Source organism: Falco biarmicus, chromosome Z (assembly GCF_023638135.1).
Source record: "Falco biarmicus isolate bFalBia1 chromosome Z, bFalBia1.pri, whole genome shotgun sequence".
Taxonomy (NCBI): Eukaryota; Metazoa; Chordata; class Aves; order Falconiformes; family Falconidae; genus Falco; species Falco biarmicus.
In genome coordinates, this window is record NC_079311.1 from 67,030,253 (window position 1) to 67,057,566 (window position 27,314).

Genomic DNA, 27,314 nt, shown 5'->3' on the forward strand with positions numbered 1-27,314 from the left:
TACAGCTTCTTCCAGGGAAGCTGTTTTTGACCGCTTTTATTGAATTTTTGGGTTTCCTACAGCTCTGAACTTCTGGGTGAAGACTTACAAAATAAATATTCTTCTGCATTCTGCCAAGTTGCTATACAAACAAAGATACTGTCCTTCATCCTTGTGCAGTATGGCAGCCAGCAGCTTGACCATTAGAAACAGAGTTGAAACCTCTGTTTTGTCTTTGAGGTAGTGAAGACTTTGTTTTCTTGAGAAATCCAAATGTTGTTCTCAATTTTGGACAGGATTCAACCCACTCTGATTATATTATCATCACTCAAACAAAGAATGCATCATGGCCTTGGAAGTCTTTTGAAGTGATACGCTCTGAACAGCAGTGTCATATCAGGCTTGTCAGAAGTCAGCCAGTTCTTTCTTCTTGACCTTATTTCTTCCAAGTCTTCTCTGCTGGTAGCAGAGTTGCCAAATGTGTCAAAGGGTGAATAGATCTATGCCATTTTTCTGGTTTTGGTACTTGAGCCTGTGTATTACATCTTCAGCGAGTGACTATGTAAAGATGTTGAAAGTCATTTGAGGTGTAATTGCTCCTTTCGAGATTCTAGAAGTTGTGGCTCCTTTGAAATACCGAGAAGGGGTTGCTAAGTAATTTCAGCCAATGAATCCAAATTTATTTCTCCTCTTAGCTGTCTCAAGGGAGAATTTGAAACTCCTGATCCACACAGTATGTTGCTATTCTAGTGCCCTGTAACATTTCTGTGAGGTGGGACATCACCAGGAGTGTTTGCTCTGTAAAATTTCTCACTTCATTGCAAATTTGTTTTCCTCTGTCCCTTTCTATCTTATCCTGCCTCTAATGCCATATACTTGGCTGTCTTCCCACAGCACAGGCTGATACAGAATTGAAGATGTATAGGCATGTGTAGAGGAAGAGTGATTTTGGGTTCAGCCAGTGGGCTGACTGTGCACCCATGATGACTAACCGGGTTAAACAAGAGGATTAATTCATCCTGTGGTGGGGAGCGGTGCAGCAGGTTAGCGGGCCTTGGGCTGGGGTCCCTCTGTTGGAGTCCAGATTGTCAGTCTGTGTTGGGATGGAGGAGCTAGGTTATAGTGGTCACTGTTTAATGAGGTTGTGGGCTGTCAGAGAAGGTGACTGGTCATGACTGTAGTATTTTCGTCTGTGCTGAGCAACACTTCAAGATGGCAGTGGCCATGTGAGTATTCTTTCATTTCTGTTGGTAGCCACAAAATGAACAGCAGTCTGTTAGGTTTTGTCCTCATTACTGTTGTCATATAGATGAAGATGAATCTTATCAATATGATGTTTTGAAAACGTGAAAGCAGTGTCACTGGTTGCTTGTCTTAAAATTGGTAGGTTTTTCCTCTTCCTTCCTTTTTTTGTAGTGGTAAAACTGCCTGTGCAGCAGTATGGAAACTCAACGAGTGCAGCTACAGCTCGTGGTCAAATGCTGTTGTACTAATTTAACATTAAGGTATTAGTACAGTTAAAACTTAGTTTATTTATATATCCCTTTTTCCCTCTCTCTGAATGTAATTTCATTCAGGTTCTGTGAGTATTGTATTATTTGCATTCAGTTATTCCACTGCTGTCCCCAGTTGTTTCCTATCCTTAGTACAGTCTAACTTGTTGTTGTGTCCCCGTCCCCCCCGCCCCCACATTATTTCTCAAGGTTTGAGATTTCTTTGTGCTTGTGTAATCTCAGACAACATCAGAGCTATGGAGCCTGCTGTGTGTAAACCTGACTTTTTAATTATCTCCCCGAGTTTTCATCAACAGTTTCAGATGATTAATCAGTTCACTGGGTCTAAGTGTGTGCTGGATGCTAGAAGTCTTTGTTCAAAGATACCTTAATTGAAAAGTTTAAAGGAAAACCGAATCCATAACTGTAAGCAAGAGGGGGAGGGGAGCAGAATTATGGTTGAGCTTTCAGTCTTAATTCTGGATTTCAAGAGCTCTGAATGCTTGATTTGTTAGCATTAATGTTGCACTAACTTAGGGTGGTTTTGCATGAGAGTGTGTGCGTTTAACCAACTAAGCATGAAATCCCTTGCTTCTGTTTGCCCCTATTAAACAGCAGCAACAAAAGAAACAGACAGGAGATGGGTCCAGAACAAAGCAGAAATAATGGACTATTTCACCCCAAAAAGGAGAGTGAAACGAGAAGTACAATGAGTAGGCAAAGACAGACTCAATGGCCAGAGGCAGTGTTATGCATTGGAGAAAGTAGTAATTCAGGCATGTTTGCTGCCCAGAGCTTCAATCCGTGGTCTCTGAGTGGCACATATACCAGAAGTGTTTGGCCACCCCTGCTATAGAGACAATATTTAATGCTTTTCCCAGAAGAAATCTCCGTAGGACCTTAAAGGGATGCTGTCCACATTTGTCAGCTCACATACTGATCCACCTAAAACTGGAATCATCTGGCTGGTCTAGAAATCCCTGAGCAAGGGTAGGTCTGGCTAACTTCTTCCCTTAGCTCTTGCTAATGATTGTATGTGCAAATGCAGGATGCACGCACACATACAAGTAAAATGAAAGTAACAGTGGTGCTGAATATTGCAATTTTCTGTAGACGGCAGCACCTAATTACTCCCAGTTTCCTGGATAAATACATCCTTTTTTCCAAAACTGGCTAAATGCATACATTTTTTCAAGATACTGTATTGTTTTCTTTTCAGTACTTTAAAGTCTGCTTGTTCATTTAAAAAAAGAAAATAATTCCTAACTCCCTGCCTGTCTCTTTGCCTGCTTCTTCCTGGTCCAATGCCTATAAAGAGTTTTGAGTGTGATGTTCTCAAAAATCATGAAAACTGACAGTTGGTTTGACATGTCTCTCCCTTTAAAGTATGTAAGGTCATACCCTGACAGGCTCCAAAAAATATGGTTCCTTTTTTGTTGCTGGTAGTGGGGCTGAAATGCATGACCTTATGCCAAACAACATTTCAGTGACTATGCCAGCTAGCTCTCCTTGACTTGTATTGGTGGTAGTCGAATGTTTTCTTTCTGCCCTCTCCAGGACTCCCTGTGCGTCATCTCATATGGGTATGGAGTTGTTTTATAATACCTAAAAGGCAGCCTTTTATTGAGCAGTCACTCATTGAGCAAATCAAGTTTGGGAATCAATGAAAGTACCTTATAGGTCCATATCTGACAAGTGTTTCAAGACCAGGCAGGTTGTCTCTTATGCCCTTTGGATTGTTCAAACTGAGTGGAAAGAATGCCAGTTTTGGAAAGGACTGAGCACAAGTTGTGAATTAAACATCTGTCTCAATGTTTTTGATAGATTTGTGTTTTGGATTTCAGGAATGGCTTCTTTAGTTATTAATACACATTTATTGCAGTTCTGTGCATTTCAACTGCACTGTAATACGTGACGACATCTTAAATAATGGTGTAGCTCTAGTCCATGCTTTATAAAATATTTCAGGACTCATTTCCTGTCTATAATCAAAAGCAGAATATAGGATGTAATTTTATTTGCATGGTCAATGACCTCTGAATTTTCTGCTCTCCACAGATCTTGTGCAGCTACTAGATGCAGCTGCCAAAGTTGTGACAACAGAGTCTCTTTAATGGATGCTTAAATAGCCCTGACTTTGTTAGGGGCCAAGTAACTTTAAGCTGCTGAGAGAACAGGAAGGCAGTGATTGGACTGTTTATGTAGCGATATTTCCAATGGAAGAGATGAAGAGATGTTCATTGAGCTTGAGTAACAAGGACTGCAAAACAAGTTTATAAAATTAAAACATTTAACTACAAATATCCCCTAAAGTGTGCTGTAGAATTTCTCATGTTAGCCAGTGGTAACTGCTGTACAAACCAGCTTAAATTTCAGCAGCTTTTTGAAGCTAGAATATTTAAAGTCTTTTTTCAATCTAACCACACAAAAATATCTACTGAAGAAAATCAGCCTTGCAGGAGGACAGAGCCATGAATGTAACAAAGATAAGGGGAATCATATCAAATCAAATCAAAGAGTGTTCTGCAGAAAGCCATTTCCCTGTCTTCTGGGATTCCGTCTGCTGTGTCTTAGGAACTTAGATACCTAGCTGTGTTTAACGGGTGAAGGATGAGTTGGGTGGGTGGCAGGTCTATGCGTGCTGCTTTGGACATGCAATTTGACCTGGAGTTTTGATCATACATCTCATCAACAGCATGAAAAGATTCTCCAGACTAAGTTAGACTGAAGAAATATGCACTAAAGGGATAAATTAACTTCACAAAAGCAGCCTGTGGAGTACCTCTGTCACACGCAGAGCCTCCATATGTGTTATACAAAGAGCAATAATTATCTTTGACAGAACTGTAGGCTATTAAACGTCATCAGGGCTGCAAGAATCATATCTGGTTGCATAAGAACTTGCACTGTGTCTGGACAGAGAGAAGCAGAGGCTTTCCTCGGCTCCTCTACTCCTTTATCTTTCTTCAATATGACATCAAGAAGTTGTTGCAGAGATGCTGTGCTGATGAGGACGAATTGAATCCTTTTTAAAGACTGGCTGCGAAGGGTCTGACACACAGCCTCAGGAGCTCTGGCAAGCTTTGAAGAATTTTATGTGGCCTTCAGCCTGATATTCATTAAGTGGAAACTCTGAAGTAGCTTATATTGTTCAATGAACTCAATTGGCCTTTCTCATTTAAGTACCAGAGTAGAATATTTGCTGTGGCTGTGTAGAATCTGCGCTATAAATATAAACTGACCTCAGTGAATAAAGCTAGAAGGTATGATTACTCCGTTAAGCTATGGATACATATATGAAGGAAAACCCTTCTGAAAAAAAAAAATTGAGTCAAATTTCAATAGAGGCAAAGCTTTGAATTTTAAAACCTTATGTCTTTGGTCATCTTAACTGCTACTGTAAATGTCTTTACTCCTAAAATATTTCCTTTCACGTTTGTAAAAGGTATCAAAGGAATTTAATAACTTTTCTTGAACTTAACCTTTTGCTTCTTTAAACCAATGAAGACTGTTTCAGCAACATGTACAATAACTTTACATTTGTAGGGAAAGAATCCAATAAAAGTTCTGCATTCAGTGAGCTGTCTTTTTATAATCATGTTCTCTTTGGATGACTAGCTCACAGAGCCAGACTCCACTATTTGCAGCAGTGTCTTACGGACGTCTCTTTGGTTTCTCTGTTCTTGCAGTAGCCCTCAATGGGAGATCCTGGGTAGTCGTGCAGACAAACTAGGTTAAGGTTTTCAAGACTGCATTTCTTTACCCAGTTTAGTGATTGGCTTGTTGTTAAGATGGAAAAGAAGAGCTGGGACTATGTAAAGACAGAATGTGTGACAGAGGAGCAATTGCACAAACATTTTCCCTCCTTGTATTCCTCTGATTTGAAGGTGACAGATACTGGGGAAAAAGGTATTTATATATATTGGGGTGGTAAAAGTCATTCTTGGACACAAGTGGCCAATTTTACCCCCTACCTTACAAACAAACTTTCTAGCTTTCCCAGAATGGTACTTTTTAAATTTTTACATAAAAATTTTCCGTGTTACATATAAAGAAAAGTTTGATGAACCTTACTAAGGGCTTTTGGATGAGCTTGGCCTACTTTGGCAATACTATTTAAGAGATGTGAGGAGAACTCTGAAGTAGGCTTTGTGTAAGAGATTATTATTCTTCATATTGTGATTAATTTATGCTTTGCCAGGGAAAGCGAGAGATCAGGTATTTTTGACCCCAGCAAAATTTATTTCTGTATAACATGTACTCTTTGACAGCTGATACTGTAAAGTAAAACGCATGACAAAGCAAGCCCAGGAGCGATGTCAATGGAGCAGAGTTCTCTCATTCTTTCCTGTGACAACAGCTGTTCAGGAGCTGCTCTAATGTTCACACCAGATACTGGATGGAATTAGCACAGGGAGCAAACTCATACATACATACCCAACCACGGAGCTGAGTGGGGCATGTGCCTGCCTTGCTGTATATGCACTGTTTATGCTATTAAAGAAATGGCAGTCACTTCCCTCAATCCAGTTTGAGGTGTGACCTCTGTGAGGTTTAGGTGAAAAGTTAATGGATATGTTTATGTCTCTTTATAAAGCTGTTGTAGATTTTAGTTGAGGTGGTCTCAGTCTATTACTTGTTGATTTTGTCAAAACAGTAAGTTGGAACAATGATTTGCTTATCTCCAATACCCTTAAATTATATAAACTTGATTTTTAGAACTTTATGGAATACGTATTTGCAAAAAAAATAACTTCTTCCTTTTGTTTTTGTTTTGTTTGTTTTTCCCTACCTTGGCAGTGTTTCAGAGCGCTTTGCTGCAAGGGACCGCCACCACCACGACCTGAATATGACTTGGTTTGCATAGGCCTCACTGGTTCTGGCAAGACAAGTCTTCTATCACAGCTTTGCAGTGAAAGCCCAGATAATATAGTCTCTACCACAGGTAGGATGCTGTCTTTATTCCATGGTGTGCTGTAACATTGCCCAAAGGAAACTTTTGAACATACAGCAAAGGTGGTACAGAACTTAGGCTTAGTTACCTTGCTTTTGCAAGAGGCTAATGGATTGCTTTGAAGCTACCACTGCTTACTCTTTCAGTGTTTGGTCATACACTGGGGAATACCCGTGAAGACATAAAATTTGGAATGTGTTGAAAGTCAAAACATACATTTTGTTGTAATAAAGTAGAACTGTTAGAAGCAGTGTAGTGTAGACACACATTAAAAGATTTCTTTCTTCCCTTCTTACTTTTGGTTTTTAAGCATTCTTGCTAAATGGACAGAGAAGAGGAGAATGTGCTGCTATAAAATAGAATAGGACAGTGATGCTCTGAAACTTAAGTTGGGATTTTTGTTCTCCTATTTGGTCAGTACTGCCTTGTGGTATATGCTAGCAATTGAAAGAATAAATGTAATGGAAATTTTTCATTTCTGGTGATAATCCTTTATTTTTAGACCAACAAAGAGACTTTTTTATGTAGTAAGGGCACAGTGACATCAGAGAATAAAATTACAGAAAGTTTCAGTGGTATTGAGAAGATACCTAAACCAGACACAACAGCCACAGATAAAGGTACCTTAAGTCCAAAAATGTTGAGTATGTGTGCTGATATAGATGAACCAGAATGCCTAGTACCTAAAAGGGTATTTTGATTAAAAAAACCCCCAGCAACAAACACACCCCCCCACCCCCAAACACAAAACAGCATCAGACAAAACAGAAACAAACATGTGGAGTGAGAAAAAGGAATACCTGGATGCAAAGTTCAGAAAGAGGAGAGATTAGGTGGTAGCGATGGAAGAAATCTGGTTCTGTGGCCGCAGCAATTTACTAAAGTTGATTTACTGAGGGAACAGATAGGGAGTGTTGTGCAAGTAACTTGCTTTGTAGTTCCATGGCTTTATATTTTAGTTGTGGTTCATGAGCTTGAATTTTATATTGTCCCATAGCAAGCCTAACTGGTTTTCAGTGTATCTTTGTTTAAATTACAAGAACATAAGGTTATTCAATACAGCTGCAAGTACTCAGAGTGGAACAGGTACAAGAAAATACTGCTTTTCTTCTACGATTAATAATTAACCCTTTACCTTCACAGCAGTGTTATTGGGATTGTTGAAGAGATCTGGCACTTCATTGTGTGGACAAGGTGTCAATGTCTAACTGAAAAAGTTAGAAGGAAATTGTAGAGTAATTCAGCCTTTTTTTTTTCTTTTTTTCCCCTCTTCTGAGCTTTATCTGTAGAGTTCACCTAAATTAGTGCAAATTATACTTTTTACACTTGAGACCTTGAAAGAAGTATTAGCAACAATGTAAATAACAGTATAACTCTATGAAAGGAAATAATAAATAAGATTAATTTAAGAATTAGATGTCTTACATGTTGCTAGTTGCCACAAAATACCATTATGTAGTTAGGCAGCTGGAGGAGTGAAAACAGACTCTGGAGAAAACTAGGCAGCATCCAAACCAAAATGATGCATATCTAGGCTATTCAGCTTATAATAATCTACCCATATGTACCTTATCTGTGCTGTATCAGAAAATATTGTTGAGGATCCAAGAATACAACATGACAACTCCACTCAGTTTTCAAACGGCAACCTGTATTTTGGCTTTTCTCATGAACATCACTCAGGTCCACTCCAGTTTTTCTTCGGAAGAGTCTAGGATTTGTTTTAAGACAACAAAAATATTACATAATTATTACCTTCAGATTTTCTTGCGCTTTCCTCTGCTGCATCTAGCACTGACCATGGTTGGAGTACTGGAATATCTTATTGGTCTGATCTGGGGAGAAAAACCATCTTGTTTCTTTTAAATGATAGCTAATAAACTTGGAGTAAAACACGTTTTTTCAAAACTTCTGCACTCGGTTCACAGGTACGTAATCATGTTGAAACTGCTTGTGCGAGATGGAAATAAATTTAATGTCTATCTGGACATTTTATGCTAAAAGCACAGACATAATTTTTCCTATATAATGTACTATATACACTTACATGTATGTATGCACTAAACAGGCAGAATTTAGTACATAGTATATTGATGGATTGCTGGGAGCCTTTTACATTCCCTTTCTCTTGGCTGTCTGAATCTTCAATTAAGGGAGAAATCACATTATAAAAAAGGAAAGTTTTTCAGTTTTAAGGATATAACAGCCTAATAGAGGATTCATAGATGCTTCTAGTTTGCTTGTAACCATTTTAATACATACCACTTAGGTTTGTAAGAGGATCTTTCTGTTAATAACATTTGTAGAGAGGATTAGTGCTGTAGGTGTAACCAAAACCTGTGAACTTTAAATGTAAGAAAACAGTGATTTGAATTGCATGTTGGCTTCCATGTCTCCTAAAAATTGCAGAAGGATCACTTCATACTACTGTAGTCTGAAATCTAAAATTCAGTTCCAAATGGATTAACAGATGTTTTTATAAAGGTGTATTCCATACTAGCTCCTTGCCAAATGGTAAATGGCCTGAATGGAAGTTTTGTGCTGAATATTATGTGTGCCAGCACATTGTATATATTATTTCTGTATTACTACTGCAGTAGTATCATTGCAGATTTCATTGCTTAACCTGATTTATTCTCTCCTCTCCCATTATAACTGATATTCTTAAACATGATATTGAAACAGAATTTCACATGCAAAATCCTGGTTCTTGATGAAAAAAGTCTTTTATGAATGTGTGCAGATGATTTCAAATAGCCTCTTTAACAAATAAATTACTAATACTCTTTATTTCTGTTTGTAGGTTTTAATATAAAAGCGGTGCCATTCCAGAATGCCATCTTGAATGTAAAAGAACTTGGAGGTATAGCTTTTATTATTTTGATTATAAAAGATGCAGTGTCTAAATCTCATCAAACTGTTAGTTTTTCTCAATTTAAAAATGATAAATCAGTATGGCTGGAATTTAAAACCTGTGTTTCACCAAAGCAGATGAAGATGAGAAAAATTGTACAAATGCTGACTACAAAGAAGAAAAAGTAAAAAGCAGAGGAGAAGAAGGCAAATAAGTGTGGTGTATTTCCTTAATGTAATTTTTTGGATTGCAGTGGCTAAGTTATACAGAAATGCAAACTGGAGTGTAATGCTCAGGGAAGTTTGTTCCCTGTGTTTATTGTACATACAAGCTTTTACTTAAGAGCAGTAGTTCAGGTAACTATGTGAACATTTGGCAAAACCCAGTATATTCGCTGCACCACTGAAGTGTTGCAAAGGCAGCCAACTTCCAGTGAATTATATTCTTTGAGATCTGTTCTCTTGTTGGACTTGTTGGGTTTTGGGAGGGATGATTGTTTTGTGGTTGTGGGTTTTTTAATTGTCTGTGTACAGCTAAGCTATTTGGCTATCAAGTTCTGACCGTGAGTCTTAAATGATCAAGAAGCTTCTCTGTTAAAAAGAAGAAAACACTCTTCTAATGAGAGTTCTTGTGTAGTCTAATTTCATCTAATGTTCTTCTAATTAAAAAAAAAAAAAAAAGTAGATCATCTTTGTATTCTAGAACTCCTATAGATCTTGCTTATTATCTTTGTAAATAGAATGAATCTTTAGGATGTTTAGATATTCAGCAAGGTTGAAACCTCTCTTGAATGCTCTTGGGTATGAGTTGATTCTTGAATGAATTTTCTTGAGATGAAATCAAGTTTCATGGTGGTCATCTTATCTGAAACGGTTTCAAGAAGGCTTTGATATAAGCACATATTAAAAAGATAGCATTTCCTCTTTACTACCATTGGTCCACGGATTTAAACATACATGTTCTTGTTTGAGCATGTATTCTATAAAAGAAGCAGAAGTTTTCCTTTGATAAAGGGACCATGCCACAGAGGTAGAGTTGGTTCTGCTTGAGCGTGTTGTCTGCATAATGTGTATTTAGGTCACTTGTTGCATTTTTTTTGAAACACAGTGAATTATTTTTAGCCCAGTTAATACGTTTTTGATGCCTGATCTCTATGAAATACATTATTTGTATAGGTAAATACAGGTTTGCATCAAGAATTGAATCTGAGTATTCTACAGCAGATCCTTGTTAAAGTCTCCGTTAATCTTTTCTGATCATACAACTTTTACTGTATGCAGGTATGTGTGTTAAGAAAAACCTTATCCCAGTGGAGTGCTTTGATCTCTATGGCAGCATGTCCTGATTTTATTTTTTTCACTCATTTGTCTTTTCCCAAAGACAGAAGGATTATGAGCATTTTTTTACTCCATCATTCATTTCTCTTCCCTTTCACTATGGGTGTTTACATGTCTTACTTAGAAATGGTATTGTCTATTTTTTCTGTGAGATACTGGAGAAAAATACTAATTCTTACAGCTTTTCGTTGCCTAGGTAAGGGACCTAAGGCAAGCTTCCAAGAGTTTTTTTTATTCTTCCCAAAGTTGGTGGTCAGCATTTAATCTTCTAGTTGAGAGATGTTTTCCTGTTTGATGAATGGAAAGTCTGAGCTTTCTGTTTTCTCTCTTGCTGCTGTATGAAAAGGAAGAAAAGCATCTTACGTATTTATCACTGCTAAATTTTATTTTGCAATATCTGCTTTTGGTGTTGAAGAGAAGCCTATGATTTTGTGCTTATTCCTGGTTTTTGCCTTCAGTTGTTACTTTACTGTTATTTAGGTTCACTTTACCATAGTATGGAGGCCCTGTCGAGACATTTGATCTTGGAAACTTGGAGGAAAGTAGAAAGTTCTTAACAATCACTGTCCATTGTTGCATGTTATTCAAAGGGTAAAGTTCTATATAGTTTTAATTTAATTTAAGGTAACTGAAAGCTTCATACAGCAACATATTAAACAGCCATTATTTAAAAAACTTATAGCCAAAGTCATACTGTTTAAGGTTGTGATATTCAGCAGTCAAGCAGTTATGTGAAACATGCTGACTACTTAGTGTCATTTTTGTTTGGTTGAAGCAGTATCCTTCCTTGAAGTTGAAGGCAGTGCTAGTAAACTGCAGTTTACTGCAGTAAACTGTGCAGGTTGTTTTCTGGAGCTGCTAATGAAGCGAGATTTTTATGTCTTCATTTCTGTAGGGATTGTAAATTTTCAGGCAAAATGTGTGTAAAACAGTCTCTCTGATTTTGTCTCTACCTGGTCTGATTATCACTTCATCATCCTTTAGGATTAAGGGCAGGAACAATGTTTGCTGTGCTCTTTTTGCTGAAAATTTTCTTTGATGTACATGATATTAGAATATAATTTTAAAAATCCTATTTCTGATATTTTCTTTATTGTGTTTGTTTCCTAAGACAGGCTGCCTTACTCCCAGAAAATACGTTTTTTATCCAATGTCATAAACATTTAAAAACATTGGAAGTGGATCCTGAATAAGTAATAATATATATAGCTTTCAAATCAAATATAGGACTGCTTGAATTACTTGAAAAGGTCTTGCTTTATTTACTGACCGAGTTAACTGCCCATTCTCAAAGTTTCTTTTTTGATATAGCAATAATCCCTTCCTGCTCCCTGAGAAATTAAAACAAATTACATTTTCTTCCCAAGAATTTAGTCCATAAAATAATATATGTAATTTAGGTAAGTGTGCAGATGTGCCATCCACATTGTCTCAGAATGTACTTTTTACCAGGATAACTGGAAATACCTGTCTGTATTATGCAACTCAACTGAGTACTGGGACAGAAAGAAATTACAGATTTGATGATTTTCTGTTACAGTGCAGCAATCTTTGGTGGGAACTAAAGATAAAATTATTTATGATGAACATAGAGCAGGGTGGGGAAAGACTGAAAAAATAAGGCAGATGATAACATTTTTTGTTCAGAAAGTTCTGACAGTGTTTTGCTGAAACAAACAGTGTTTGGGATGCTGAACCCTGAGGTTTATTCTCAAGGTAGATAATGAAGGTGCAAAGGAAATAGGAAGCTTTTTCTTTGTTCTAACAAATTCCAGCCTGGAGGCACACCATCTGAAACCACCAATAAATGGTGTGTCACACAGAGACATTCAGCTTCCAATTAAAGTTAGATCTGTTTGCTATCAGACATACTATGCCTGCTGTTCAAATGGTACCTAAGCCCAGGCTCTGTCACATGGTTTGCTCATTGCATAAAACAGAACGTTTACACCTGTTTATGGATCTTGTTAACATGAGTCCTGAGGAAGTGCCAATACGGATTCAACGTAGCAATCTTTGCACTGTTCTTTTTCTACAATAAGCTTTTTACAGTGTGAATAGACAACCTGCTGCCTATCTTATTCAAAACAAGTAGGAGCCATGCAAGCGATGCCTATCAAAGCTATGTACAGTATGATAATCAAAACAGAAAATTTCCCAGTTACATTTTCTGTGAGCTGAGGGGGCTAGTTGATTTTTGTTGATGGGGTGATTTGTGGAGAGAAGACTAGGTCCTTTGGTTTGCTAAAAAGCCTTTGTCCCCTCTTGGAGTTGCAACTCCATTTTCTTCAGGCTGAATCAAAGGGTGAGCAAGGTAGCCTACTTCCACATCAGAAATGATACCTGCATTTTCTGAGCTCCCCTGCAAACAAAACAAAAAGTTTTAATCTTTGATTCTAGACAGAAAAGGCCTTGATCCTTTCAAAGGCTAAAGCAATTCAAACTTTTGTGAGCCGGTCAGCAGAAGGGCTAAACAGACAGAAATACATGGCTGTGGTAGACTTGTTGCTTTCTTTACAAGCCTACTGGTCTTAAGTGCTACAGAGAAAGATTCCTTTTGGGCTTTATTTGAGGTTACCTGCACTGTTACCAAAGGTGTGACCGCAGCTCAGAGGAGGGTAGATCTGAGCCTTGCTGGGTGCTGGCAGCAGTCATGAGCCTGGGGAGTTTTGCCACAGGTTCCGAGGTCCTGGGTGTTACTGAGTCCTCTAGCAGAGGTGGAAGAAGGGTAGAGATGAAGTAATGGGTAGAGAGGAAACTAGCAGATGATTTTCTTGTTGCCAGTCATTCTTTGTTAGCCCTATAGGGCTGTGTTTGGGGCCTTAAAAACCCAAACAAACAACAAATTAAACCAAAAAAAACCCAACTTAAAAAAAGAAGCAGGGATGATTTTGAGAATGGCTATCATACATGGAGTCCAGTTTAGTATGTTGTGCCACCTGCTGCAAACTATTAAAGCTTCAGACATCAACATTAAATGTTAGAGCATACTGCAGGACACATATTTTCTTGTCTTCCTTCTGAAATAATCTGTAAGATTTTTTAATGAACTTTATGTTCCTGACTGAACAGATGTTTGTTTCAAATTGCGTGTTTTATTGTAAGGTGGTAGTAAAATATACAAATCTAAGTAGCTCGAATTGTCTTTCTGCAGGCAAGTGTAAATATGGTGTTCTTAAAACTTCCAAGTGCTTGCAACCTGAATGTTGTTCTAACAGTTTTAAGTATCAGAGCAGGTGGAGACTCAGAATTGTAGACAGCACTTAAGTTAGCTAATAGGGAAAATACTGAAGGCTTGACTTCCAGATTAATCTTACAGGGGAAGACTGGAAGGCAGACAGGAGATGACAGAGATGGTTTCCATAAACTTAAGTTTGATAAGAAAGATAAGCACAATAACTTATGTGTATTTCTCATTTTTTTAATATATTGAATATAAAGGCAGAAAAATTATTTCTCAGTGTTTTTGAAGATTTTCTCTTTTATGCTGTTTGTTTAGATTGTTGTTGAATTGCTGCAGTTACTACAGCTGATCTAGCAATCTCAAAATGTGCCTCTTTAAGAAAAAAAACCTGCCAATTCCCTGCTGCCGTGTCTTGTGTGTGATCACAGGAGTGCACTACCTGAAAGGCTAGAGAGAGCAGGCTGTGATCACTTGGTCTTAAACACTAGGAAGCAAAAGTTGTGGGATTTCTGAACCTTGAGGAGGGTTTTGGTTTAGCATCTGTATTGCCACTTACTTATAAGCAGTAACAATACAGAATAGCCATCTAATAGTGACCGACATTATGCCTGCGGGAAACTTCTGTATCTGTGCATGAATGTGTCTGTCAGTGTGGACAAATTGCATGTATGTACAAAGGAGGTATCTTGGAAAGGATTTATTACTTTATTTGTAATAAAAAGTAGCTAACAGGTTGAAAAATAGCTAGTGTTAAAAAAACCCAAAAAACAAAAGTCTGTATGCTGTTATTTCTGCAAGGGGGTACTGGGAGACCTAAAGAGAGAGAGTGCCTGAGACAGATAAGGATCACCCATATCTCTAAAAAATGTGTTAAGAATTCTAAGATTTCAGGTATCTTCCTGATTACCTGAGAAAACACGTCAGTTTTCCTTGTCAGAAGATGATGGCAAGTGACACTATATACTTTATGTAGATTTAGAAACAGTTATTTCAAAATTCTTTTCGTAAGATTTTCTTGGGGCAGGAGGGTAGGTTATATTTAAAAATTGTGCAAGAATGGGCAAAAGATTTCTTTTTCGATTCCATTCCTTCTTACTCCCCCACCCATGGGCCAGTCTTTAATGCAAAAAGATTTTGTGGTGTAGTTTACATATTCCTTGGCATTTTTCCACCTTTTTGCTGATTAGAAAAGATCTGTTTTATATCAGAAGAGGAATTATCTATACAGTTTTTAAATCAACTACAAAACCTTCAAAATAGGTGGGTGTCTATTTCAGGTGGGTGGATGTTCTATTTGAAGTAGTAGAAAAAATGTTTTCAGCCTGCATTCTTTCATGGCCCCAGGTTAGCTATTTTTGGTGGGAAGGTAAAAAAGTTCCTTCTTGGATTTGAGACTACACATTCAACTTCTCTAGAGCTGTGATGTATTTTGAGGTCAAAAAAAGCTTTCACGCACAGGCTAGACTATCTTGAAACAAGAGCTCTGTGACATTCATTGTGCTCTCAGTGGAGACTTGCTGCAAGTTTGACAAGTAACAAATTTGACACCTTCAGATTGCTTTCAGTAATGATAATGTTTTGTTCTCCTGAAAGTATTGAAAAGGGGGGAGTTGAAGGTAGCCTCTAACTTCTGTGAATGGAGGTCTAAACATAGTATTCATAGTTGGAAGGAGGATTTGAAGTTCTGCACTTTGTATAACATTTACAAGACTGTGTAATTGTGCAGCCAGTTTTGGATGTGTGTTCAACTGCACATGGCTCTCAAACTCTTCTCCCCCAAGCTTCCAGGGGGCATTTGAGGGTATACTACTGGCTTTGATAACAAATCATAAATGGTGTTAATATTGACACACTATGCGCTTGGCAGATAATAAAAAAAATTAATATTTATTTGGTATTTTAAAAATTATAAATTAAAACTTTCTAAAATTTTGAACAGTTAGTTAAATAAACCTGGCTTGTAGTAATGCTGAATAATTGTTTTTTTTAATTACAGCACTCTGTCATTTCTCGGTAAGGAGAGGTTTGGGGGTTTTTTGCTTTTATAAAGTAATTCAAGACTATGTTTTACGAAATGTTTTGGGTTTGTTTGTTGGTTTTTTTCCCCTAATAAGTAGCGTGACTGTGTTGTATGGTTTTGTTTTTTACACACACACACACACCCGCCCCCCCCCAGTTTATTTGTAAATGGGACAGTTTAATCAAATCACAGGACTCAGCCCAGTCCTGTGGGTTCATTACTGAGGGAAACAAATCATATGCCTAGTCATGAGTCGTGGCTCTTGCCTGTGTCTGAGGAAAGTACTATGCTTAAGGTCACATTTTAGTGAACTTTTTCTATAGCAGGTTCTCTAGTCTCATGTGAATTCTTGTTATATCTTTCTGATGTTATGGAGACTTTTTACTCTTCCCCTCCCCCCTTTTCCCCCCTTCTTCCCCCTGTTCCACCCCTATTTTCCCGTATTTTCCTTTCTCCCCATTGCCCCCCTGCCACTCCCCCCTTTTCTTCTCCACCTTCTTTTTTCCCTTTTCCTGGTTTTGTTTTTTTTATTCATAATTTAGGCATGAAGTGGTTGAAGAAACATCCGTGTGCCTGTGAAGTTGTTAGAGAAACACCGAATATTAGACTGAAACCTAAATGCTTATCTCGTGTGTTACTATTGCTTGATAGGTAATTTTGGGTACCAGTTAAGTTTCTGGTTTTATCTTGGTGTTCTCTGAGAGGCCAAGGGTGCTTAATGGATGGATGCACATTACATTCTGGAATGCTGAAGAACTCAGACTTTACATATCCCTGTCTTAGAAACCTTTGGAATAAAGGATTAATTATTGGATAGTCTGTGCTAAACTGTGCTTCTAAAAACAACTCCTGGCTCGATGAGACTGAGTTTGTCATGCTGTGAAGTGCGATGTGTGGATCACTATTCACAGGCCAGTGTTTTCTGCCTGGGGTAGCTCTACAACATACTACCTAATGCACTAGGTTACACTCCCTGGATGTGAGGAGTTAAAGCAGAAGAATAGTAAGCTTACTTGTCTTGTAGAAATTGTGTTCTGCAGTTGCTGATAGCTTATTGATGCCAATAATAATTTTTCAAATGCATTTGGCAGAAAATGAGTTAAAATGGCACCTCGAGGTACAGACTCTCTCTTGCTTAGTGCAAATTTTCTTATTCTTAAACTTCAGGCTGTAATTTCCTCAGGAATGAAATGTAAGCAGGTTCAGAGCACGTTGTTATTCTAATAGGAGATCCTGAAAGAAATACCAGGTTTTGTTGGACATTATTAGTTGGTTCTTGTAACTGTGAAATGACAACTGGCCAGGGCTGGAGCAAAAAGCAATACTACACTTTGGTGGTTTTCCTTTTGGGGCAGTTGATGTGGAGAAACAAAGTTGAGCAGCTAAAGAACCTGAACCAAAAGGACAGGTCAACAAATCAGCGTACTGCTTCTCTGGCTCTGGTGTCCCACATGGGGATCCGTGAGCTGCTTTCTTCCATGTGCCTGAATACAAGAGATCAAATGTTCTTCAGTTCACCACACAGTTTTTCTCTTTAGGAACAGTATGGTTATAAAGATAAGACTCCCAAGTCTGGCGGCAGTGACATGTGATTGAAAAGTAGCTGGCTGAAGCTTAGAGTAAATAAGACAGATGTTATGTTGCTAGGATGAAAAGACCTTCAAAGAACTGATCGTGGTATTGGCCTTTCAGTTCATTGAAAATAATTCTCTACCATTTTTTAAAGTAATGTGATACTTCAGACTGCTGTGTGTGGCTATGTAAATAGTGTCCCTCTAGCAACTTGCCATACTTGGTTCTGACATAGACAGGTGTTTGGAAAGACTGGGACATCTAACAGATGCTATGAAATTCTTTACAAGTACAATTGGTTGATATTCTGGTGGTACAGAAACATAGAATTAGCTTTCAATGAAGTCCCTCTTTTGTGTAAGTAATGTTGATCTTCAGAGGTTGATGATGAAATAAATGAAAGGTGTCCTGTTTGTACATTGTTACTTTGAGTCTGGTTATATTAGTAGAGAAATAAAGCAAGGTCTTGACTAAATCCCATGCCCATTTACTTTTAAGTAATCAACAGTTTAGATGTCTTGCAGAAGTGTTTAGGTATGACTTCAGCATTCTGTGTGGGAAAAAGTGTGTGTTCACAAAGTTCATTACCCACCTAAATTGTGCTGGGTGCAGAATACAGGCATGGAGTCCTTACAGTTCCAGTGTGGCCAGTACAGAGAAGATAGTAACTCTGTGGGTCAAGATTTGAATACGTTGAATTGGATGCCTAAAGTACATGGTGTAAATTCTTTTTTAGATACTGATTTCTTCACCTTTCTTTAGTGAATGTCTTTTCTGTTACATAACATGTAAATTAAGCGACTATTTAAATAGCATTAATTTTATAGTAATTATGTTGAATTAAACTCCCATTTTGTGCCTACATGTTGTTCAGAACTTCTGTGCAGTTTGGTTTCACTAAAAAAACGAGTTTTATTATAATCAGCACTTGGTATCTGTGTGTTTACATTAAAGTTCACTTCTCCCTATCTCAAAGTAAGAAGGGCCTATGGAGGCTACCTTCAGCACATCTCTGCAAATCACTGTCTTGCAGACCTGTCAAGTTTTCTACTAGAGTATTGCTACTGCTGTTCACTTTTTAGTGTTAGTCCCCTTGAGTGTAGTGCCAGATTCAGACATACAAAGAATAGCCTATATCCGAACCATAGTTTAGATAGTTTGACAGCTGTCAAATACAATTTTTTTTTCCCCCTACCTCAGTGTTACAATGTACGCTGCTCTCCAGGGGAGACAAAAGCTTTTTGTAGGTAACCTTACTGCTTGGCTTCTGTTGAGATGGCTGAGTGCTGCTGAACTGTGCCCTAAACATTACTGTGGAACATAAGCCTGTACAGTCACTTGTGTCTGCTCTTGGGCCCTTTCAGAATCCTTAGTGTGGTTGAATGAGCAGAAGGAGTTGAAATGAATGCCTTTGCATGTTGTCATTTTAGCTCCTTGTTCACTGTTCAACTCTATTGCATCACCATTGTCCTCATTAAGTGTCCAATTACTTTAACAGGCTTTCCTGACACCTTTTTCCCCCAATTGTGGAGTGGTTGCCTGGTGGTTTGGAGATGAACTTAAAGACTTTATCATGCTCAGAAATGAGCAACTGCTATGACAGAAGCTATGGGTTATGGGAAGGAGCTGCAGGGCTAAGTAGAAAAGAACGGGCAAAGGTTTAGGTATTAGTACCCAGATACTTCAGTGAGAAGGTGTAGGATTAGTTTATGTGGCGCTGGAAGATGGTAGCTCTGCCAGTACTCCTTAATGGAGTAGAAACTTTCAGGGATGAAAACGGCATTGGGACAAACTTCTTCCTTATTTAAAGCAATGTTAATTTGACATTTGTGTGTCTTGGATTTATGGTTACCTTTTTCCTATTTATTAATTCAGTGATAATTAATTAGTAGAAAAAATTTAGTCCATTGCTTTTATCTAATAGAAGGGTTATTTTCAGATACAAGTGTTAAATCTCTTAAATTTTTAATTGTTTTAATTAGTTCTTATTATTGTCTTTGAAGGGGCTGACAATATCAGGAAGTACTGGAGTCGTTACTACCAAGGATCCCAAGGGGTAATATTTGTATTAGACAGCGCCTCCTCTGAAGATGATCTAGAAACTGCTAGGAACGAACTGCATTCTGCTCTCCAGCACCCACAGTTATGTACGTTGCCGTTTTTAATACTGGCCAATCATCAAGACAAACCGGCAGCTCGCTCCATACAAGAGGTATGTTACCACGGCAGCATCTTGCCTGTTTGTGTTTGCTATTTGCACACCTCTGACCTGGTTATTATTCATTACCCTGACATCCTAGTTAAGGACTGGCCTCAGTTACTCTTCACTATAAGTACAGAGACCACGAGCAGTCCCAGCCCCTAAGAGCTTAGCCCGGTGCCCTCTATACACGCTTAGTTGTCCAGGAAACAGACAAGTAATACTTGGGTACAAACAGTTCTGCTTTTTCCTTATTTTGCTTAAGGAAGAAAAGATGTTTTTAAACTACTCTTATCAAAAACTGCTGGGACGGTGATTTTTTGTTTAGCTTGGTTTTTCATTTTCTCTTAGTTTTAATCTTGCAGCACCCCATTACTCCATTCTTTGCAACTGCTTAAAGCAGTAGATTACAGCCATAGGTTGTCTTCTATGTAAAAGCTTTTTTTCTGAACTGCTATATACTGATGTGAGGGCAGAGTTGCAATTCTTGTGCTGAAGTCCTTAACTTGTTCTGATTTCTTTCTTTTAAGGGGTAATGTCTTTGTCTGGTTTGTAGCTGTCACGTAGTAAATTATATAATCGTTCCATTCAGTGTACCTTCTGCTCTTAAGTTTCTGAAAAATTTGTGTTACTTGCTGTCCTATTATGTCAGAAACCTTTGGGGAAATGCTGAAAGTTACTGATTCTTCTTGAGAAGTTCTGCATACTCTTCTGAAATTGTAGGAAGAAGTTACAATTTGGTTGTGTCATTCTGTTCATAAATGTCATTTAAAAGCCTCTTCCTATTAAAAAGTTTATGTGAAATCTCCTGCTTGTTCTGTAAGTGGTGGTTTTAAATACAGTAGAGTGGAAACTTGTTTCAGCACCTTACTGTGCTATTAAACTTGTTGCTTTCTTAGATGCACTTCTTTGTCTAAAATATGATCTTTCTGAAGAATGCCAATTCAATGCAAAACAGATCTGTAGGATAACTGCTATTCATACCATATAGTTGTATATACTTTCTGTCCAGCTTTATTGCTATTTATGCCTCTTTTCTTAGCCAAAAGAAATAGAGGATAAAAGTTAAGTTTATTATGTGTTAAGAAGAATTGTAAATGTGACAGGATTATAGTGATGTTTCTAATATTGGAGGAAGAGAGTAAGCGAAAGTGTGTAAGCTACAGTGGTAAAATGTTTTATTAAATAGTTGGCCCTTTCCTCCGAGAGTCTGTGCCTAGGAAAAAGAGGAGAGAAAAAAAAAAACCAGGGAAAAAAAAAAAGGAAAAAAGAAAGGCGGCATTTAGATTTAGTATATCAAGTTACATGAAAAGGTAAACAGATATGATAGAAAGGTAGAATCATAGAATCTAGAAGTTCTAGGTCTTGTTCATCTATAAAGCAGATTTAGGAAGAAGTAATGAATATTTACAGGAAATGTGATATGGATTTTTGTATATCAGTTTATTAACTTCTAGTTTATTGTGCAATGTAAAAGCAACTCCTGTGTTCCTAAACCTTCCACTAGAAAAATCACAGACACAACTGATTTCATTTTATTCTTTCAAATATATCTAAGGTGTTTTGATTTTTACTTTTTTCATAGAGCAATACAGATTAGTTTCCATCCACAGAAAGCTTTTTTCATATGATTTAAGTATTTTTTTAATTTTCTACTTTTTTCCTTTTTCAGATAGCCAAATTTGGTTTGAAGTTAATTGAGGATTTTGATTATTATTTAAGAAATGTTCCTTGTCTTGTTTTGTAAGAGTAGTGATAAAAATGCCAGTTAGTTTGCTTTACAGCACATTGTATGTTAACTCTCCATTTTGCAATTGAGCCTATGTGGATAAATGTTGTGCCTGAACTGAATCTTTTGTGTATTTAGTGTTAGTATTTCTTCTCTTTTATTGTCAGTATCCTCATTTTCTCCTCATCCATCACTATCAATTGCTTGCTATCTCAGTAGAGGAGTACCTTTTTATATGCTTACAATAGCATGTAAGTATGTTTCTACTGCATGCTCTTTAAAAATAATAATCTTTCTGTGTATTATCATAGCAAATAAGTCTTGATTTCTACTTTGAGTCTGTATGAAATGCTGAATACCAGAATTTTGCTAAATGTGCACAGTTTATGCATATTTTCAAAAAAACCTATATCAAAAGCTCAGTATATTTCTTTGAAATTCTCTACTTAAGAATAGTAAAAAACAAAATTCCCCCCCCCCCAAAAAAAAAAATGGAGAATGTCACAAAGTTGTTAGTTTGTACTTGCAAAAATGATGTCCAGTGTTCACTGTGAATGCAAGGTGGGAGCCTAATTTGGTCAATATTGCCAACGTTAAAATGCTTTCCTAAAGGCTTTGCTATGCTGTTATCCTCATTATTGAGCTGTGAAATGAAAGTAAAATGCTGAATCATAAGACCATTCCTTATCAAAGAGAGCCTATTTGAGCATTTAACAAAAATAATATGTTGAGCATTGAGAGTTTTATTAGACATTTTTGCAGAACTAAGTCCATTAATTATAGGTATTTCCTTGGGTTTTTTTATGTGTCGGAAGACAGATGAATCACAGTTGAAATTTAGAAGTATGTATGCATTTTTTTAGCATCAAATTGCCTTTCTTTAATGGATATGAAAGGACTCCTTGGAGTATAATTAAAGAAAATGTCTTGAGTGGTGTGTAGTAGGAATTGTAGAAGAATATTTATCTACAACAGAAATCCTTCACAAAACTGTACTATTGCCAGGAAGTTTCTGCAACAGATGTTACTTATATTTATGGTTGGGAAGTGCAGTTGCTTCAGTTTTTCAGACTTTTTTATTTTATTTTAGTGTTTTCTCCATGGATTGCTTAGGTAGAAATGGTATTGTAAAAGCTGCATGCTACAAGTATTAAGCCATGTCATAAATAGTTCATTTAAAAATTATAATGGCTGTTTGTAAGAATAGTCAGACAACTTGTTTAATTTATGAAATGTATTTATTTAACATAATTTATTTTGCAGACATGATTTGAGAATATACTTCATATAATTGAAGTGATCAGGAAATATTACAGGAGAAGCTAAGCTGAAATGCTGATCAGTAAACGTAATCCTTTTTTCCTGTGTTCAGTTTCTGGGTGTCTGTTTCCTACTTGTTTTGATTTTTAAATGAAATCAAGAAAGAAAATTTGACATTCTAGAAAATATAAACGAAGATTTCATTTTAGGTACTGTGCCTCTTACTTCTCTTATGTCAGCTTCAATGGTATTTATTCCACCTTCCCATGTCAAAGATACTTGTAAGTTGTTTTGGTTTTCGGGTGACGGTAGTGCATATTTAAGTGTTCTCAGATAGTTGCCAAGTGGTTTTGACTGAGCCATGCTGAAGAGGAGACTGCATATATTAACCAAACTGTAAAACTCAAACAGTTGTATTTGAGTTAATAGATATGCTGCAAAATAACCTTACTTTATATTAAAATTGCAATAATGAAGAATTAATCATATCTAAGTGAGTTCTGACTGCTTTTTTGGAAACCTCCTGGATTAGTGAATAAAAAGAGTGGAAAAAAAAGTGAAAAATAAGTGTAATTACTCAACAGAATGGAAGATGGTGGTCTATCAGATTGGCCACTGTGTACCTAGCAACAGAGTACCTAATTATGTATTTTTTTAATAAGTACCTTGCTTAAGGAGTGTGCTTTTTCGTTTTCCGTCACAAAAGTGCTTTTAATTATAACAATTGTTTTTGATTAGTCCAATTTCTGTTACAGCCTTCAAATATTACAGGAAATTTATGTTGATAAAAGCACTGTAAATTGCTTTGTTAGGCAACAGCATCATGACTATCGTTACCAACTTTTTGATTTTTATTTTGGAACGTATGCTACTTCCTGTAATAATACCAGAAGCTGGATATGGCAGTGGATTCGTGTGATAAGAACCAGTATGCAAACCGAGAGTCACTTTGCTCCCAGGTCAGACCAATATTTAGCAGTTGCATATAGGATGCATTGGTAGTTGTCCGTAACCACTGTGATTTAGGAACAGGCTATGCTGAGCAAAAATACTCATCTCAATGTGTTGAGGACTTCTGAAAGCCATGTAAGACTGGCCAAAGGAGAAACCCAGTCAAACCGTGAAGCTTTGCCAGTTCAGTGGTGAAGCAGCTACATGTTTGGCAGTGTGTTGGTTTTGGGGAGTTTCTTTGGTTTTTTTTATATTTAAGGCTGTTTTCAAGATTGTAGTTGCTCTTGATCATTGTAGGCGCCTTCCAACTGAACTAATCTGTTCTAAGATCATATATGTGAAGACATTCATAGAGTATAACCTTTCAGTGGGTTTTCTTTTAGTTATCCAAAAGTGTAGGCAATTAATAAATTTCTTTCATATATATAAATTGCTGACCTCTAGTACCAGGGGAAATCAGTGAAGATACATTACGAATTCCCATTTTAAAAAATGCTAGAACTTTTTAATGTAGACTTACTCATAGATAGTGAATCAAAAGTCTTAGTCTATTTTAAGATTGTATTATCTTTTTAAATATTGTCAGAAAAAAAGTGTGAAAAGGTTATGTAGTCTTACGTTGTGTGCTGATCATAAGTGCTTTTTCTTCTCTGGCATACAAGATTTTACTTTAAAGTTGCGGTACTGATGTGCATGTGAAACTCCAGAGGAAAGTCTTTCCCATTTTCCTTTTTGGTTCGATAGAGCAAGATTTAAAATATATTTGAATTACAAATTTTCAAAAGCAAGTGTGAAGGGTCGATCCCATGTTTACATAGATTGTGATGTATGTATGTGAGAGTAGTTTAAGGCTTTTGAATCATGAACGGTGTTTAATACGGTTTTCTGCCAGCAGAAAAGTGGAGGGTGACTCTCCTTGTGAAAAGAGCCACCCTAGGGGTGTGAGGGCTAGTGTCTGTTACTCAGCCAGTTTCTTCTTGGTTTTTGGCGCCTGGAAATAATTTTGTACATAAACAATGTCATCTTGATGCCTTCAGTCTCTCAAAGCTAATTAACCATTGCAAGGGAATGTCCAGGTTTGTCAGAGTTGGTGCAGGCTCTTACTGGTGGTGCCATGCTGGAGCATTGTAGAAACTGCACTTTCTGGGGCTGCTGACGTTTTATAGTCTGACTTGGCTCCACGTGATAGGCTTGATTCCAGGATGTAATTATCTTTATTTTGGTGTCTTCTTACTATTTTGCCATAATTCACACCTTTTGTAGTTTCTATTAGTTAGGAGGAAGTGCTTTCTTTTTGGAAACCCTTTCAACATACCAGTTAGAGATGTCATTACTAACAGTCTGAGAAACTGCATTGGACAGTGACGTGTGAGGAGGTTTAGCTTCAGAGAGTATGCAGTATCTCAGCTAACAGTTTTGAGCAGACGATGCCTCCAGCAGCAGGTACTACAGTATTTTAGCCTGAAACAGAGAGTGAAAATGGAAGAGCTCTCTGCAATCTGTCCCGTCCTGACCCCGGTCAAGCCTCTCAAAATAGTTCACCTACCTGAATTCTTAAGGGCCAGCTGTTGCAAATCTGTGTACTTTATGACAGGGATATCCATAGCAAAATTAAATTGGGGGCAGATTTTTGGTTCAAGAAAGCGTATCTGAAATGATTTATCTTCAGATTACAGCAGCAAATAACCAAAATATGGATTCCTACCCTGTTTTGAGATAGCAGGACCTAATGACCTTAATATTTGCAATCCCCTTACTGCAAATACTTCTCGTCCAAGGTGTATCCCCTGATATTTGAAGATTGTTTTGGAGCTGGATTCTGCTGTTTTGAGTGTTGGCTGTTTCCTTCACAACTGTGGCCTTTGCAGGAACAGAGGAGTTATGTGTCAGACCTCAGTTATGAACACATATGCAGGAGAGGAGGACTTTATTAAACTAATGCTTAGGAAATACAAATTTTGCCATGTTTAGAACAATGCAGAAATAATTTCTATCTACATGTCTCATAGGAGCTCCCATTCTGATTAAAGAATTTCTTCAGATCTGATGGATGATTGAGATACGAAAAGATCCTAAGATAAAGTAATGTAAATAAAATACAATATAAAACGATAATATGAATAAAAATAATCTGTGAGTAGATCCACATCCTAGCTAGATGTGAACAGCAAAACAATTTCATACAGTTGCAAGACTGTGTTTAGCATAAATATTTAGCAGGTAGTGTATGCTTTAATCATTGCGTAGTTAGAATGATCATACTAATAGCAAGTTGGGTAGTAAATATTACTGTAAAATGCAAGTGACCATATGAATAAATTAAAATGAGAAGAAGCTGAATTTGGAAGAAAAAATGTAATGTCCTTTAAAGAGGAGGAGTTGGTTGCACTTGCAGAACTAAACATAGTGGCTGTGAAGGTAGAGCATAGTCTGTATAAATAAAAAGTGAAGTGATTAGACAAACTTTCAAATGTTTTCAGATACAAAAGTCCATATTAATCTTTTAGTAAATATTTTTCATAAATATTTCTATACTTATGAATGCTTGTATAGTATTCATTAAAGACTCCTGGAACTAAGAAGAGTCAGCTTTTTGGAGTTCATTCTGAAACCTTTTTTGCTTGGTCAAAGGTTGCTGGGCTGTAGTAGAGAATTAAATGAAATCCTGAGGCCTTTTGGGTACAAATCTGACTACAGGATCATTATGATCCTTTAGGGCCTCTAGGTCTGTGATAACTGCTGTTCAGAGGAATTCCTGAATGCTTAAAAATTTAATTACTGTTTGAGACATTTTGCGTGAGCAAGAGAAGATGTATTTTTTTTTCAGAAGAAATAACTATATAAAATGGAATAAAACAGTAGCTATATGACTTTGCCAAATACAGCTCTACAATTTTTGTAAAAAAGGTCTCGGGATCAGATGAAAAAGAATGGAAAAGTATTTAGTAATGCATTAGATCAAGTTTGTGAAAACTCTGCTATTGTATAAATTAATTAGGATGTGGTTTTCTTTCAGACATCCTTCTTATATTTATTAGAATGAATTCTTGAGTGCAAGTATACAAGCTGCTGCTTTTTACTTTTTAAAGCATGGAGACATATCCTTCTCTCTCCTTTTTTTTTTTTTTTTTTAAAGTGAAAGTGTCAGAATGTCTTCAGTGCTAAAATAAGTTTACTGATTGAAGGGAAGTTAACTATATTGTGAACGTGCTATGTACCAAGCTCACCAATCATTTTGCATAGTTGAACTTTTTTCTGTATCATTTATATGTGATACTCAATGTAACAGAAGTAAATGTAAAAATAAGCTTTTTTTCAAGTTGATTATGATCACATAATCTTTGTTACATTAGAGTAGTCATACAGTGTATGAAACAAATTTCTGGTCTCAGTCCATTCTGTGGGAATTAGATACTCATACTGCATGGGGGGAGAGATCATGATGAGCATCTTTATTGGTCATGCCAGGGAGGTTCAGGGGAAAATCTGTCCGTTTCATATCTCTGCAGGTATTTAAAATTTGAATTTAATTATGTGCCTAAAAGTAGAAACTTTCCAGCTGCAGCAGCACTAACTGTGCTGTAAAGTAATATGTATTAATATTGTCTGTAATTCCCAACATCTTGAAAATCTTGCTGCGAACATGTCTATGTGGTTTCTTTAAACCTGCATCAAATAGAAGGTGCTCAGAGTTCAGTTTGGGTATGGGATGCTTTTGGTGCCTCTTCAAACTTGCATTTCTGAAGATGCTTGAGGGGAATTTCTCTTGAATAGGAGCTGT

General features: G+C 37.0%; 1 protein-coding gene across 6 annotated transcripts in view; it reads left to right on the plus strand.

Annotated features, from left to right (window-relative positions):
- Positions 1-27,314, plus strand: part of ARL15 (ADP ribosylation factor like GTPase 15) — a 224,725-nt gene that overhangs the window by 72,525 nt on the left and 124,886 nt on the right. For all 6 annotated transcript variants that reach the window (XM_056324799.1, XM_056324800.1, XM_056324798.1 and 3 more), the window contains 3 exons: positions 6,273-6,417; positions 9,230-9,289; positions 19,397-19,605. In XM_056324799.1, the coding sequence (XP_056180774.1) occupies positions 6,273-6,417; positions 9,230-9,289; positions 19,397-19,605 (414 nt within the window). The remainder of the gene's footprint in view (positions 1-6,272; positions 6,418-9,229; positions 9,290-19,396; positions 19,606-27,314) is intronic.